The sequence below is a fragment of the Hylobates moloch genome, unplaced genomic scaffold, assembly GCF_009828535.3.
Source record: "Hylobates moloch isolate HMO894 unplaced genomic scaffold, HMol_V3 SCAFFOLD_20, whole genome shotgun sequence".
NCBI lineage: Eukaryota > Metazoa > Chordata > Mammalia > Primates > Hylobatidae > Hylobates > Hylobates moloch.
Genome location: NW_026652295.1, coordinates 10,155,529 through 10,171,205, shown reverse-complemented (window position 1 = coordinate 10,171,205; position 15,677 = coordinate 10,155,529). Strand labels below are relative to the sequence as shown.

At 41.2% G+C, this 15,677-nt stretch overlaps 1 protein-coding gene across 9 annotated transcripts in view; it reads left to right on the top strand.

Moving 5' to 3' along the window:
- The first annotated feature begins 1,394 nt into the window (after nucleotides 1-1,394).
- MAK (male germ cell associated kinase) overlaps nucleotides 1,395-15,677 on the top strand; it is a 61,359-nt gene continuing 47,076 nt past the window's right edge. For 6 of the 9 annotated variants that reach the window (XR_009211389.1, XR_009211388.1, XM_058432620.1 and 3 more), the window contains exons 1-3: nucleotides 1,428-1,705; nucleotides 12,274-12,328; nucleotides 13,231-13,352. Coding sequence is in view for 7 of the 9 variants with exons in the window: in XM_058432620.1 (XP_058288603.1) it covers nucleotides 1,605-1,705; nucleotides 12,274-12,328; nucleotides 13,231-13,352 (278 nt within the window). In the remaining 2 variants the exon portion in view is untranslated. Of the gene's footprint in view, nucleotides 1,706-12,273; nucleotides 12,329-13,230; nucleotides 13,353-15,677 lie in introns of all 9 variants that reach the window. The other 3 variants (XM_058432621.1, XM_058432619.1, XM_032141097.2) reach the window with 1 other exon arrangement.

The following is a 15,677-nucleotide window of genomic DNA, read 5'->3' as shown; positions in this document are numbered from 1 at the left end:
TGACTGGGCACTGGTTCACGCCTGTAATGCCGCCGAGGCGGGCGGATCGCTGAGGCCAGGAGTTCGAGACCAGCTTGGCCAACACGGTGAAACCCCATCTCTACTAAAAATACAAAAATTAGCCAGGTGTGGTGGTACGCACCTGTAATCCCAGCTACTGGGGGTCGGGGTGGGCACCTGTAATCCCTGCTACTGGGGGAGTGATGGTGACAGGGGTGAGGACTCAGGGACAAAAATCCCTTGAACCCGGGAGGCAGAGGTTACAGTGAGCCAAGATTGTGCCACTGCATTCCAACCAGTCTCACTCTGTCTCAAAAAAAAAAAAAAAAAAATTCTTTTTTATCTTTTCAGCAGTGTTAATAGCATCTCTACCAGAAATAGATTCCATCTCAATAAAACATTTTCTTTGTTCATCCATAAGAAACAATTCCTCATTCATTCAAGTTTGATTATGAGATTATAACATTTCAGTCACATCTTCAGGCTCTACTTCCCTTTTTTATTTATTAAAAAAAAATTTTTTCTTTAGAGACAAGAGTCTTGCTCTGTCACCCAGGATGGAGTTTAGTGGTGTGATCATAGCTTACTGTAACCTTGAACTCCTGGGGTCAAGCAATCCTCGTGCCTCAGTCTCCCAAGTAGCTGGGACTACAAGCATGCCATCAAGCCCAGCTAATTTTTTAGTTTTTGTAAAGAAGGGCATGATATGGTGCCCAGGCTGGTCTCAAACTCCTGGCCTCTACAATCCTCCTGCCTTGGCCTCCCAAATCACTGGGATGACAGGCATCAGCCACCACGCCCGGCTATGTTTCTTATTTCTTTGTATGAATCTAATGTGACACTAAATCCTAATTAGTATTTAAATATTTGTTAGTTTGATGTAAAATAAAGTAGCATGTTATTTAAATAGAATACGAAATTTTAAGATAATGCTATTCCTTTCATATGAAACAAAAGTTTGCTTTATACTTAGCTTACCCAATTGGGGTACTTATATTCCACAGAAAATTTACAAGTAGTACAGTTTTAAATAATATGCCAAATTAAATACAATACAAAAATTGATTCAAAGAATGGATATAATGTAGACATCAATTTCCCAAGGTCTGATTTGGAATAATATAGATTATATTTAGTAAAAATAGGATCACTACAAGCCATTATGCCATTATTGAACATAAATAGCACAGTACCATGTAAATGAGGCATTTACCAAGTATTACCAGTGAGTTATATGTGAACTTCATTTTACATAGACAAATGACTTACTGACAAATATTTAACACAATAGTATTTATATTATTTATAATTTTTCCCATTGCTCTAAGTTGCCAGTACAATTTTTGAAGAGACTTGTTAATGAAAATTCATGATATCTTTGTTTTCGTTCTTTAGGGTGTTTATAAGAATTGGAGCGCTGTTTTGTGCTATAGCTCATGAACCTCTGTAATCTTGGGGAAGAGCCTATATTTAATGATGACAAACCTGTCACCAGTGTAGCAACAACAGTGTGAGGACAAAAACAAAAATTAAGAAGCATTCAAATTTATATTCAACAAGGAAGTCATTTCAATCGACAACTTCTGCTGCATTATTTTTCCAAGATGAACCGATACACAACCATGAGACAGTTGGGGGACGGCACGTATGGGAGTGTGCTTATGGGCAAGAGTAATGAATCCGGGGAGCTGGTGGCCATCAAAAGGTACTGTGTGCGACACTGCCAACTTCACCTTTGAAAACTCTGCTTTTTATTTTCCTGTCCTTGCTTAAGAATATATACCAGCACAGGCCTCGGCACTTTGGGAGGCCGAGGCGGGCGGATCATGAGGTTAGGAGTTTGAGACCAGCCTGGCCAACATGGTGAAACTCTGTCTCTACTAAAAATACAAAAATTAGCCAGGCGTGGTGGCGCGCGCCTGTAATCCCAGCTACTCCTGAGGCAGGAGAATTGCTTGAACCCAGGAGGTGGAAGTTGCAGTGAGCTGAGATCGTGCCACTGCACTCCAGCCTGGGTGATACAGCAAGACTCCATCTAAAAAATACACACACACACACACACACGCACAGGCTGGGTGCGGTGGCTCATGCCTGTAATCCCAGCGCTTTGGGTTGAGGTTAGGAGTTCGAGACCAGGTTGGCCAACATGGTGAAACCCTGTCTCTACTAAAAATACAAAAATTAGCCAGGCATGGTGGCGCACATGTGTAATCCCAGCTACTCAGGAGGCTGAGGCACGAGAATCGCTTCAACCTGGGAGGCACAGGTTGCAGTGGGCTGAGATTGCACCACTGCACTCCAGCCTGGGTGACAGAAGGAGACTCCATCTCAAGAAAAAAAAAAAAAGAATGTATACAAGCACAGAAAGAGGTCTAGTTTAGATCAAATAGCATTTGGCTCATGTGGAATGTCATTCTTGGAAAAGAACATTGCCAAAGGGGAATTCTGCTGTTTTTCGTGTATATTACTTTAATTGTCTGGCTTGTCTAGCTACACTGGATAAACCAAAAAATATGAGTGCCTCCTTTTTTATATGTATAATACATTTGGACCAAAACTACAGGTGATCTTTGGAATGTTCTTCCGAATTTATTTGTTGGTTTTCGTTTTTGTTTGTGTTTTTTTGAGATGGGGGTCTCACTCTGTTGTCCAGGCTGGGGTGCACTGGTGTGATCATGGCTCACTGCAGTCCTGACCTACCAGGCTCAAGCAAGCTAACCACCTCGGCCTCCCAAAGTGCTGGAATTACCGGTGTGAGCCACCATTCCTGACCTGTTTTTCACATTTAAAGTTGAGTGCAGAGTAGGGCTTATTATTTCTTTAAAACAAGGTCTCAAAATCAGATAGTATTCATAATGTCAAATTGAGTTCTGAATGTTATATGTTATATTCCTGAACTTATGAAATAGAATTGTTGTTAATTTGTTTGTTTTTAATCCACTGTTTTTATCTATTGCTGCATAACAAAATACCCCCAAAGCTTAGTGATTTAAAATAAGAAGAAACACTTATTAATTCACATAGTTTCTGTGGGTCAGGAATTTAGAAGTAGCTTAGCTGGGCAGTTCTGGCTTGGGTTCTCTCATGGCAGTCAGATAATTGGCCAAAGTTGCAGTCATCCGAAGGCTTGACTGGGGCTGGAGGATCTACTTCCAAGGTGGCTCACTCTTGGTTTGCTAGGGCTGCTGTAGCAAAGTACCACAGACTGGGTGGCTTAAACAACAGAGATTTATTTCCTAACAGTTCTAGAGGCAAGAAGTGCAAGATCAAGGTATCTGAAGGTTGGTTTCTTCTGAGGCCTCTCTCCTTGGCTTGTAGACAGCCATATCCTCTCTAGGTCTTTATATGATCTTCTCGTTGTGCGTGTCTGTGTCCACATTTCCCCCCTCTTTTTTTTCAAGACAGGGTATCACTCTGTCACCCAGGCTGAAGTACGGTGGTACAAACATAGCTCACTATAGCCTCAGACTCCTGGGCTTGAACCATCCTCCTGCCTCAGCCTCCAGAGTAGTTGGGACTATAGGCGTGTACCACAGCACCTGGCTAATTTTTAAAAAATTTTTTTGGAGTGATGGGGTCGTGCCATGTTGCCCAGGCTCCTCTTATAAGGACACCAGTCATATCAGATTTGGGCCTACCTGAAAGACCTCACTTAAGCTTAATTACCTTTTTAAAGAACCTATCTTCAGATACTGTCACACTATGAAAGTCTGGGGGCTAGGACTTCAATATAGGAGTTTAGGGGGACACAGTTCAACCCATCACACTCACTCACAGGGTTGGCCTATTTGTACTGGCTGTTGGCAAGAGGCACCTCAGTTCCCTTTTACAGAGGCTCCTTCCTTGGGCCTTTCCAGAGGGTTGTTTGAATGACCTCGGGACATGGCAGTTGGCTTCCACCAGAACCAGTCCCGTACTCATCCGATACGCATCTCCACATCACCACATCAACCAAATTATGACAATCTAAAATGTAAATACTTTAGCAAATGTTTTAAAATATTATGATCTAAACCATTACATGTACAAGGAAACAACTTCATAAAATATTTTTAAACAGTCATTATCATCAGATAAGTAAATATATAATATACGATAATGGAAATGAAAAATAAATTGAATAGGCTTAATAAAATTGAGTACTCATTTGTGATTTGACTAATTAAAAAAAAAACATTGATTTCTTAAAAAACTTATGATAAAGCCTGTTGGTTGAACACAGTGGCTCACACCTATAATCCCAGCACTTCGGGAGGGCAAGGCAGGAGGATCGCTTGAGCCCAGGAGTTTGAGACCAGCTTGGCAACATGGTGAAACCCCGCCTCTACAGAAAATACAAAAATTAATTGGGCATGGTGGTGTGCACCTGTAGTCCCAGCCACTCGGGAGGCTGAGGTGGGAGGATTGCTTAAGCCCAGGAGGTCGAGGCTGCAGTCAGCCAAGATAGTGCCACCACTACTGCACTTCAGCCTAGGTGACCTAGTGAGACCCTGTCTAAAAAAACAAACAAAAAAAAAACTCTTAGCAAATAGGAATAAAAAGAAACTTCCCTAACCTATATAATTCATATTAATGTGAATTAATATGAAAACCTATATAATTCATATTAATGTGAAATATCAGAAGTAATATCAGTACGATTCATTTGAAAACCCCAAATGCCTGCTAGCAGTCCTGCTGATTAGGATTGCACTGGGGATACTCACTACTGCAGTAAGACAGAAACCTAAGAAATGAGTATTATTAGACAAAATGAGCTGAAATAGCCCACATTTGTAGATTAAACGATTATGTAAATTCACACAAAGAAATATTTTATTATACCCAAATACATCCATATATAAAAATATTTTTAAAGGCCTGGAAAGATACACCCAAAATCCATGATAGCTGTGGCTTCTGGGGAGGAGGGTAGGAGAATCAGAAGGGGTGTTAGGTCTTGGGTACAGTCCCACAGATGGTTATTACTGTCTGGTTTTATATGATAAAATGTTCATCATTTTTTTCTGAGTGGCAAAAATATGGTATTTGTTTTATCCTTCAAAAATATGGTGTTTCTTTCGTTTTGTTTTGAGATGGAGTCTTGCTCTGTTGCCAGGCTGGAGTGCAATGGCACGATCGCAGCTCACCACAACCTCTGCCTCCCAGGTTCAAGCGATTCTCCTGCCTCAGCCTCCCGAGTAGCTGGGATTACAGGCATGTGTCACCACGCCTGGCTAATCTTGCATTTTTAGTACAGACGGGGTTTCTCCATGTTGGTCAGGCTGGTCTTGAACTCCTGACCTCAGGTGATCCACCAGCCTCAGCCTCCCAAAGTGCTGGGATTACAGGCGTGAGCCACCGTGCCCGGCCTACTGTACTCTTTTTTAATTGGGAAAGCAAAAGCTTTCTCACATCCCATCCAGAATGCATCAGGTTTCTTCTCATTGATCAGAAGTGTACCACATGGCACCCCTAGCTTAGCTGAGCATTTTATATCCCTGTGTAAAAGCTGACTCTGTGAATGAAGAGGAGGAGAAGGAGGGCTTTCGGCTACTCAGCTTACTGTGTGTCTGCCACATGCAGTATCTACTGTGTGCTGGACAGTGCTCCACCTTAGGCAAAGATGGAGCAAAAATGAATGAGAAGAAGAGTCCCATGGAAGACTTGAAGAAAATTGAAAAATTCATTTAGCACAAAATTGTTAAATTCCTATTGTGTTTCATGATCAGGACAAAATGGGGACAAAACAGACGTCTTACAATACACTCAGGAAGACCAACAGATTCAAGAAGTTACAGCATCAAGTATGCTAAGTCCTATGATGGGGGGAATATTGGGTCCTATGGGAGCCTAGATAAGCCACACTGGAGAAGTATCGCAAAAGGCTTCCCAAGTCAATGAGACCTCAAGAATGAGAGAAAATTATTATTATTATTATTATTATTATTTATTATTATACTTTAGGTTTTAGGGTACATATGCACAATATGCAGGTTTGTTACATATGTATCCATGTGCCATGTTGTTTTGCTGCACCCATTAACTAGTCATTTAGCATTAGGTATATCTCCTAATGCTGTCCCTCTCCCCTCCCCCCAAAGGACTATAAATCACGCTGCTATAAAGACACATGCACACATGTGTTTATTGTGGCACTATTCACAATAGCAAAGACTTGGAACCAACCCAAATGTCCAACAACGATAGACTGGATTAAGAAAATGTGGCACATATATACCATGGAATACTATGCAGCCATAAAAAATGATGAGAAAATTATTTTTTAAAAAAGGGGCTGTGGGGGGAAATGCTCCAGGGAGTAAGAAATAGTATGTCTGAAGCCCTGGAGGCAAGAGAGAGTGTGTGAGGGCCTAACTGGGGCTGAGTAACTGAAAGAAGTGTAGGTGAGCACTGTTCCAGTGGAATAGTGGAAGCCAGACTGCAGTGGGACAAGGAGTAGCGGGAAGTACGGCAGTGGAGGCATGGAGCTTTGGAGAGTTGTGAAGGATGAGTTACTGAGTTGCTAAGAAAGCCACAGAAGGGTTGCCCAGTGTCAGGAAGAGTCCGCCTGAAATTACATGGGATGAATGTGAAAGTGGAGCCGCTGGGAGCATTTTCATGACTTTTCTTTCCACCTCCACCCATATGTATGGAGAGGGGAGATTGGAGGATGACAAGGCAGGAGCGGTGGAACGATGGGAGAAGGGGATGTTCAGAACGTGTGTCTGATCTTGAGAGTGTAGTGGGTGAAAGGCTGATGGTAGGGCCAAGCTGGATGAGGAGGCAAACCACGCCACGCAGGTGGTTGTTGGATTAGCCACAAGTTGAACAAGAAAGAGGTTGTATAAAGAAGTTTTGAGGGTAGCGACGGTGAAAAGGATAGGAGGTTATGATCACGAGTCTGAAGTTGGAAAGGTTGTTAGGTCTTGGACAGTAGGACCGTTCCTTATAACAAGGAGTTTATGAGTAACTGTGGTAGGACAGAGGTGAACATCTCTTAGGAGTTAAGCAACTGTGAAGCCAGGCTACTGGCAGGGTTATGAGTTTAACCTACACTGAATATTCACTATAGCCGTTACTCCTCAAGTCTGAACGAGATAGTTATGTTATCTACAAGAGTCATACAAGCAGGCTTTGCCATCTCTTTAAAGCCTGATATAGAGGGATAAACTTTACCTGAAAATTACAGATATTAGAGTCCTCATTCTCCCTTCTCATTTTTTTTTGTTACCAAAACAATTCACATCCCATAATATCTGATCAATCTTTTGCTTGGTGATATAAAATTTTAGGCATTTCCAATTTAGGCCATAAATATTCTAGGTGTAACTTGTTAGGTAACACTTTAAGATCCATTGATACTTTTCCCCTAAAATTAGAAATAGATTCCAGGCCAGGTGTGGTGGCCTGTAATCCCAGCACTTTGGGAGGCCAAGTCGGGCGGATCACTTGAGGTCAGGAGTTCGAGACCAGCCTGGCCAACATGGTGAAACCACATCTCTACTAAAAATACAAAAATTAGCCGGATGTGGTGGCATGTGCCTGTAATCCCAGCTACTCAGGAGGCTGAGGCAGGAGAATCACCTGAACCCAGGAGGCAGAGGTTGCAGTGGGCTGAGATCACGCCACTGCACTCCAGCCCGGGCAACAGAGTGAGACTCTGTCTCAAAATAAATAAATAAATAAATAAATAAATAAATAAATAAATTCTACATTGAATACATTTTGTGGAGTAGCTGAAGAAGAGCTGCTTATTCTTAATTTTCAGGGTGGGCAGTAAATGTGTCCCCTTGAAATTGATTACCTGGAAGAAAGTGTTTTCATTCTAAAAACCTTTTAAACAAGAGCCGGTGTTGGGGGCTGGGAGTGGGGGTTTCTGTTGGAATTAGACAAGTTCCATATGGAATTTAACAAGTAGGAATTAAACAAGTTCAGAATTACGTTGAGAAGCAGAGAAGAAGCTGAATTGTAGCCCTCTGCTTTTCCGGAGTTGGCCTGAAGAAGCAAGGGCATGGCGTGGCAGTTGGTAATGACAGACAGGGTGGTGTAATCTGCTAATGTGAACATGGAGAAGAACGTCTGTGCTTAATTTAGCAGGCAAACCTTTTGAGCGGTCTAGAAATGCAGTCAAAACTGGCTAGGATGTGTTGGAGGGGGAATGGTTAGAAGTTGGGAGAACACTACACTGAACAAAATAAGAGGTTCCTTTTTGAATTTTCCTTTGAGGAATTTTAATTTAGATCACTGAAATCTTGTCTTTTCTGCTGCCATTTTTTAAAAAAAGTTCTATACTTTATGTTAGAGGATGGTAGAAAGATTCCCTTACTTCATTAAGTTAATAAATGTCTGTTAAGCCCTCTGCCCTTTAAGAACTTGAGAGGTACTTCTATTTCTGAAGTTGGTTTCCTGTGTCAGATGGGAACACCATGGTACCATCTCTTATTTGTTCATTGCCCTGGCATGGAGTGGATATTGACGAATTAATAAATGACAAAAGATGGCAAGGAACCTAAAAGGAAATGCCTTTTCTTAGCTATTCTAAGCAATTGGTTTACCTTTGGATTAATCATTTTGCAAGGAAACTTATGTATTTGTTGTAAATAGATACATGCATTGCCTTAGGGAAGTACTGCTGAGAAGTGGTAATTGCTGGAAAGAAGAAGAGATGAAGAGAGTACATCTGGATGGATGAAGATAATACAGATTTTTTTTTTTTTTGAGACGGAGTTTCGCTTTTGTTCCTCAGGCTGGAGTGCAATGGCGCGATCTTGGCTCACTTCAACTTCTGCCTCCCAGGTTTAAGCGATTCTCTTACCTCAGTCTCCCAGGTAGCTAGCATTATAGGCATGCACCACTAGGCCCAGCTAATTTTTGTGTTTTTAGTCGAGACGGGGTTTCTCCACGTTGGTCAGGCTGGTCTTGAACTCCCGGCCTCAGGTGATCCGCCCGGTCAGCTTTTTTTTTGAGATGGAGTCTCGCTCTGTTGCCCAGGCTGGAGTGCAGTGGCGTGATCTCAGCTCACTGCAAGCTCCCCCTCCCGAGTTCACACCATTCTCCTGCCTCAGCTTCCCAAGTAGCTGGGACTGCAGGCACCCGCCACCACACCTGGCTAATTTTTTGTATTTTCAGTAGAGATGGGGTTTCACCCTGTTACCCAGGAGGGTCTCCATCTCCTGACCTCGTGATCCGCCCACCTTGGCCTCCCAAAGTGCTGGGATTACAGGTGTGAGCCACCGCGCCTGGCCTCAGATTTTTTTTTTAGATGCAAAGTTTCCCTGTGTTGCCCAGGCTGGAGTGCAGTGGCTATTCACAGGCTCGGTTATAGCGCACTACAGCCTCTAACTTTTGAGCTCAAGCAGTCCGCCTGCCTCAGCCTCCGGAGTAGCTGGGACTACAGGCGCACACCAGCATGCCCAGTGAGAGTGCAGATTTTACAGGTAGAATGAAAGTTTCAATTATCACTGAACCTTGAAAAGTAACTTGAACATATTTTTATTTGGCTTCTAAAAGATTGGATACTTTTAAAATTCTGGACCTGGAGTGGTGGCTCATGCCTGTAATCCCAGCACTTTGGGAGGCCGAGGTGGGTGGATTACCTGAGGTCAGGAATTCGAGACCAGCCTGACCAACATGGCAAAACCGCTTCTGTACTAAAAATACAAAAATTAGCCGGGCATGGTGTCACACACCTGTCATCCCAGCTACTTGGGAGGCTGAGGTAGGAGAATCGCTTGAACCTGGGAGGCAGAGGTTGCAGTGAGCCGAGATCATGCCATTGCACTCCAGCCTGGGTGACAGAGCGAGACTCCATCTCAAAAATAAAATAAAATTCTGAAATTACGTTTCAAGAAGCATAGCAGGCTGGGTGTGGTGGCTCACGCTTGTAATCCCAACACTTTGAGAGGCCGAGGTGGGCGGATTGCTTGAGCCCAGGAGTTTGAGACTAGCATGAGCAACATGGTGAAACCCCATCTCTACAAAAAATACAAAAATTTGCTGAGTGTGGTGGCATGTACCTATAGTCCCAGCTACCCAGGAGGTAGAGGTGGGAGGATCACCTGAGCCCAGGCGGTCAAGGCTACAGTGAGCCATGATCAGGCCACTGCACTCCAATTTGGGTGACAGAATGAGACCATGTCTCAAAAAAAAAAAAAAAAAAAGAAAAAATCATAGCAGATTATATGTGCAGTTTCACATGGATGTGATCATTTCATTAATCAACTTTTATGGCTGTATTTGAATTGTCTTCTGTTTTATTTTAAATTCATCATTGTGCTAGATTTACATTTTACATTTTAGCAAGACATTTTATAAATCTATAGCACTGAAAAGTATCTTTTAATAAGCTAGTAAACCCCCATTTCATCACACTTCTTCGTAAATATCTAGTACCTGAGTAACTGCGAGTGAAATTCTGATTCACTAAGGATATTTTAGAAATAATAGCAGTGATGCCCTTTATGTCGTCTCAGTGATGTCCTTTATTTCGTCTTATAGTCAATCATAGATATTGGTAAACATGAAGACATCTAGTAGTTATTGAGTGCTGAACTAAGCAGTTTGCAAGACGCTTTTCTTATGCAGTAGTTTCTCCTGTATGGCTAGCTAAGGAATTTGAGGCACAGACAGGTCATTAGGTGACTTGTCCAAAGTCATATGGTGAGTGACTGGGCAAGGATTTGAATCCAGGCAGTGCAGTTCCACAGCCTCTGTTCTTGGCTGTGATGTTGTGCTGCCAGTTTTTACTCATTTCCTCCCCTGTGTATTATACCCCCATAGAGCCTCTGGATCATAAGGATTATTGTAATTAATAAAGACAAGGCTAAGCTTCCCAAGGATCTTCTGGAACATCTCGATAGGAGATTATAATACTAAATGAAAGCAGCATGGCATATTTGGTTTTTCTTTTTCACAGCCCAGACTTATAATTCCCATACCTGAAGAAACATTTTTTAGAATATGAATCCTGTTTTGTTTTTTTGTTTTGTTTTTTTTGAGATGGTGTCTCGCTCTGTCGCCCAGGCTGGAGTGCAGTGGCGTGATCTCAGCTCACTGCAAGCTCTGCCTCCCGGGTTCACACCATTCTCCTGCCTCAGCCTCCCAAGTAGCTGGGACTACAGGTGCCTGCCACCATGCCTGGCAAATTTTTTGTATTTTTAGTAGAGATGGGGTTTCACCGTGTTAGCCAGGATGGTCTCGATCTCCTGACCTCGTGATCTGCCCGCCTCAGCCTCCCAAAGTGCTGGGATGACAGGCGTGAGCTACCACACCAGGCCATGAATCCTGTTTTTTATCCCTTGTTTTGTATTGTGACTAAAAATCTATTCATGTAAAAACACGTGTTCATATAAAAACACAACAACTAACTGGTGTATACAGTGGAAATACTTTTTACCCTAAATACGCTTTTGGTATATTTATCTCTAATAGAAACCAACACTGGGATGAAAGAGGGGAAGTAAAGAACAAAATTCAGGAAAGCCATTTCTCATCTGTTGCCCAGGCTGGAGTGCAGTGGTGCAATCCCGGCTCACTACAACGTCTGCCTCCTGCGTACAAGCAATTCGCCTGCCTCAGCCTCCCAAGTAGCTGGGACTACAGGCGCCTGCCACCACGCCCAGCTAATTGTTTTGTATTTTTAGTAGAGACGGGGTTTCACCATGTTAGCCAGGATGGTCTTGAACTCCTGACCTTGTGATCCCGCCGGCCTCAGCCTCCCAAAGTGCTGGGATTACAGGCATGACCCACCGCTCCCGGCCAAGAAAGCCATTTCTAACGTTTATAGTTACTTCTGAATTTTTGCCGACTTAAATCATTTAAGTAGGGAGACCTTTAACTTTTATGGGCCTCTTGTCTAAAGCTGATGTAATGATATGCAGGTTATCAGATCGAATTATTTTACGAAATTTGCTCAAAATTTGTGATTTCTTTCCCTAACTCCCTCTGAAGTATAGTGTTTTATATTTATCTCTTAAGTTCTAAAAAGAGAGAAACTTGAAAAGGACCCTTTAAGAAAGGCACAATTAAACTGATTAGAGAAATGTTAAAAACTCACCCAGAAAAGAAGATTAATGGTAATTGTTTCACTTTGGCATTAAAGCTGAATTTTGGATGTGACGTAGGCCTACCAAGTAGCCTTGAGGTATAGGAGGTGATTTCCTTGTAAGGATGAGGAAAGAGAGAGATAGCTCGCCCAAAGTGAACCAGTACTGGAGAAAGAAAGCCAACAGTGTAATGTGTGTCTTTGAATCCTCAATCCCTGAACATTAAATTTTCCCTAATTTATTTTAGGATGAAGAGAAAATTCTATTCTTGGGATGAATGCATGAACTTGAGAGAAGTTAAGGTAAAATCCTAAAGATGAAAAGAACCTAGAAGGTCTTAACGCTACCTGAGGATAGTAGTTAAGATTATTTTATTCTCTGTGGGAAGCATTCTGAAGATAATTGTATTTGTTTTTCCTTTATATTCCTAAATTAATTTCTCATTTCTTCTGGTTCTGATGTCAGTGGAGAACAGCATATAATTATATCCTCACATTTGAAAATTCACTTTCACTTTTAAAAGAGCATCTTAAAATCATATTATGCAAAGACAACTTTTTTTTGAGACAGAGTCTTACTCTGTCACCCAGGCTGGAGTGCAGTGGCGTGATCTGGGCTCACTGCAACCTCTGCCTTTTGGGTTCAAGTGATTCTCCTGCCTCAGCTTCCCAAGTAGCTGGGACTACAGGTGTGTGTCACCATGCCCAGCTAATTTTTGTATTTTTAGTAGAGGCAAGGTTTCACCATGTTGGCCAGGCTGGTCTCAAACTCCTGACCTCAGGTGATCCGCCCACCTCAGCCTTCCAAAGTGCTGGGATAGCAGGCGTGAGCCACCACGCTCAGCCACCTAGGACAACTTTTTAAATTACTACATACCATTTCCTTAGATTTTATGCTTAACGACTTGGATATAATTTTGGATACCTTTGCATGGTTAAGTCAGACAAAAGTTAGACCTACTTATAAACCAAGGGAAAAATGTAACAGATTGAAATGTTTAATAGCTATTGTTGGCTTGATTTATTGTTTGCACTTAACGTTCATTACTTAGAGCAATTATGTAGATATTAAAATGTAATTAATTAATGAACCCAGGAGAAATGGAAAATTACATAAGGTAATTATCATACTTAGCATTGATGCAATTTTGCCAAATTCTGTTGTTTTTTTTAAGAAATTTTAATGCATATTTGTTATTTTTCAGTCTCTGAAGAAACTTAATCATGCCAATGTTATTAAATTGAAAGAAGTTATCAGAGAAAATGACCATCTTTATTTTATATTTGAATATATGAAAGAAAACCTCTATCAATTAATGAAAGACAGGTATGTTTTTATTCACGTTTTTCCCTGTTACTCTCTCCATGAGTTCTTTGGATCCTTTCAATATGTCATACTTTATGAGATAAAGATTGATCACTCCAAAAGGTAAATTTAAATTAACCAGTACTGTTACCTTTATCAAAGGGTAACATTTAACACTGAAGAACCAGCTGAGACACAGCCAGCATTTTTCTGTTGTAAATCCTTGAAAGTGAAGGCCAGTATCTCATCTAAATACACATACTATCTTTTTATGCTTTTTAAAATACAAATTTATGTATAGTTTATTACTCAGTAATAAAGCTGGCCTTGGGCATCTTGTGAAGTTTAATGAAAGAATGGAGAAAGGAATGAAGCTGCTTTCAAGAAAGGATCTAAAAAGCTCAGTCATTAGAATGCACAAGTCAGTGATAAGACTTGATGTGTTACCAATCCCAAGGAAATGCGCAATATTTAAATATGTGTGGGCAGAATCTGTAAAGGGAGAGCTTCGGTCTTCTGCCCTGGGCTTGGGGAGATAATGTTTTGATGGTTGTTCTGGTCACATCTGGGAGATTAACATCCATTTTGCCTGCTTTTAAAGTGAGAAATGTTCAACAAAAAACTCTGAAATACTTAGAAATAATTTTCTGAAGTAATGATGTTGATTTCTCTTTGTTTCTTACACGCACACACACTCACTCAAGGTCTGAGGATGTTATGTGAATTCTTCTTTAATCATATTTTTCCCTTTCTCAAAACATATTTATTGAATGCCTCTTATGTTCCAGGTGAAATCATCATAACATTAATATCAATTAAAATAAAAGTAAATTTCTGCCCCTCAAATCAGTTTTTACTTTTCCAGAGTCCCTTCTAGGCCTTGTATATAGACATGCACGCCTTTTTACTTAGCTGTAATTTTAGTGGGACAAAATTATTTTTTATGTGGATACTTAGTCTTTATAGTTCCTATAAATAATATATTCTGTTAAATGGCTATACTAAGCTTCACTTTTTGAACTATTTAAAATACATAACTATTAGTGTGAAAATAGGTTGGTAATTATTGTATATAATATTGATAGAATTATTACCATTAAAGGTGATAATTATAAGGATTATAAAAATGCTTGTAAGTAGAAAAAACAAACCAAATTGTGTGTATGTGACATTCATTCCTTATATAAAAGTTGTGTATGCAAATGGATTAGGACTGCATTAGAACACTGAAAAATTAAGTTTCTTAATCACGTGGTGGAATTATGGGTAATCTTAATTTTCAGCCTCTAATAAATTTTGTCCTGTAAAATATTGAAATGATGTATACATACATGAAATATCAAGATACCCTTGTTGAAGAAAAAAATTAAATACATATAAATTCATGAAATATTAAATTTTCATCTATTTTTGAAATAGATGTAAGTCTGGCTGGATGCGGTAGTTCCTGCCTTTAATCCAGTACTTTGGGAGACTGAGGTGGGAGGATCACTTGAGCCCAGGAATTTGAGACCAGCCTTGGCAACATAGTGAGACTCCGTCTCTACAAAAAAATTTAAAAATTAGCCAGGCGTGGTGGCACACACCTGTAGTCCTAGCTACTTGGAGGCTGAGGTGAGAAGATTGCTTGAGCCCAGGAGGTTGAGGCAACCCATAATCCCAGCCACTCGGGAAGGTGAGACAGGAGAATTGCTTGAACCCAAGAGGCCAGCTAATTTTTGTATGTTAGGTAGAGACAGGGTTTCACCGTGTTGGCCAGGAGGCAGAGGTTGCAGTGGGCTGAGATCGCACCACTGCACTGTAGCCTGGGCGACAGAGCAAGACTCCATCTCAAAAAAACAAACAAACAAACAAAAACCCCCATATATATATATATATATATACTGTATAAAGCTACACTCATACAGTAGCCACTAGTCAGATGTGGCTGTTGAGCTCCTGAACTGTTTGCATTAAGGAGTGTTGTAAATGTAAAATAAATTGCACATCAGATTTTGAAAACTTCATACAAAACAGAAATTTATTAATAATTTTTATATTTTTTTACTCCAGGCTTGGTGGCTCACACTTGTAATCCCAGCACTTTGAGAGGTCAAGGTGGGAGGATTGTTTGAGCCCCAGGAGTTTGAGACCAGCCTGGGCAACACAGTGAGACCACGTGTCTCTCTTTTTTTCAGAGACAGAGTCTCACTCTTTTATCCTGGCTGGAGGGCTGGAGTGCAGTGGTGCAAACATGGCTCACTATAGCCTCGACCTCTCGGGCTCCAGCAATTCCCCTGCCTCAGTGCCCCAAGTAGCTGGGACTGCAGGCACGTGCCACCAAACCTGGCTGACTTTTGTATTTTT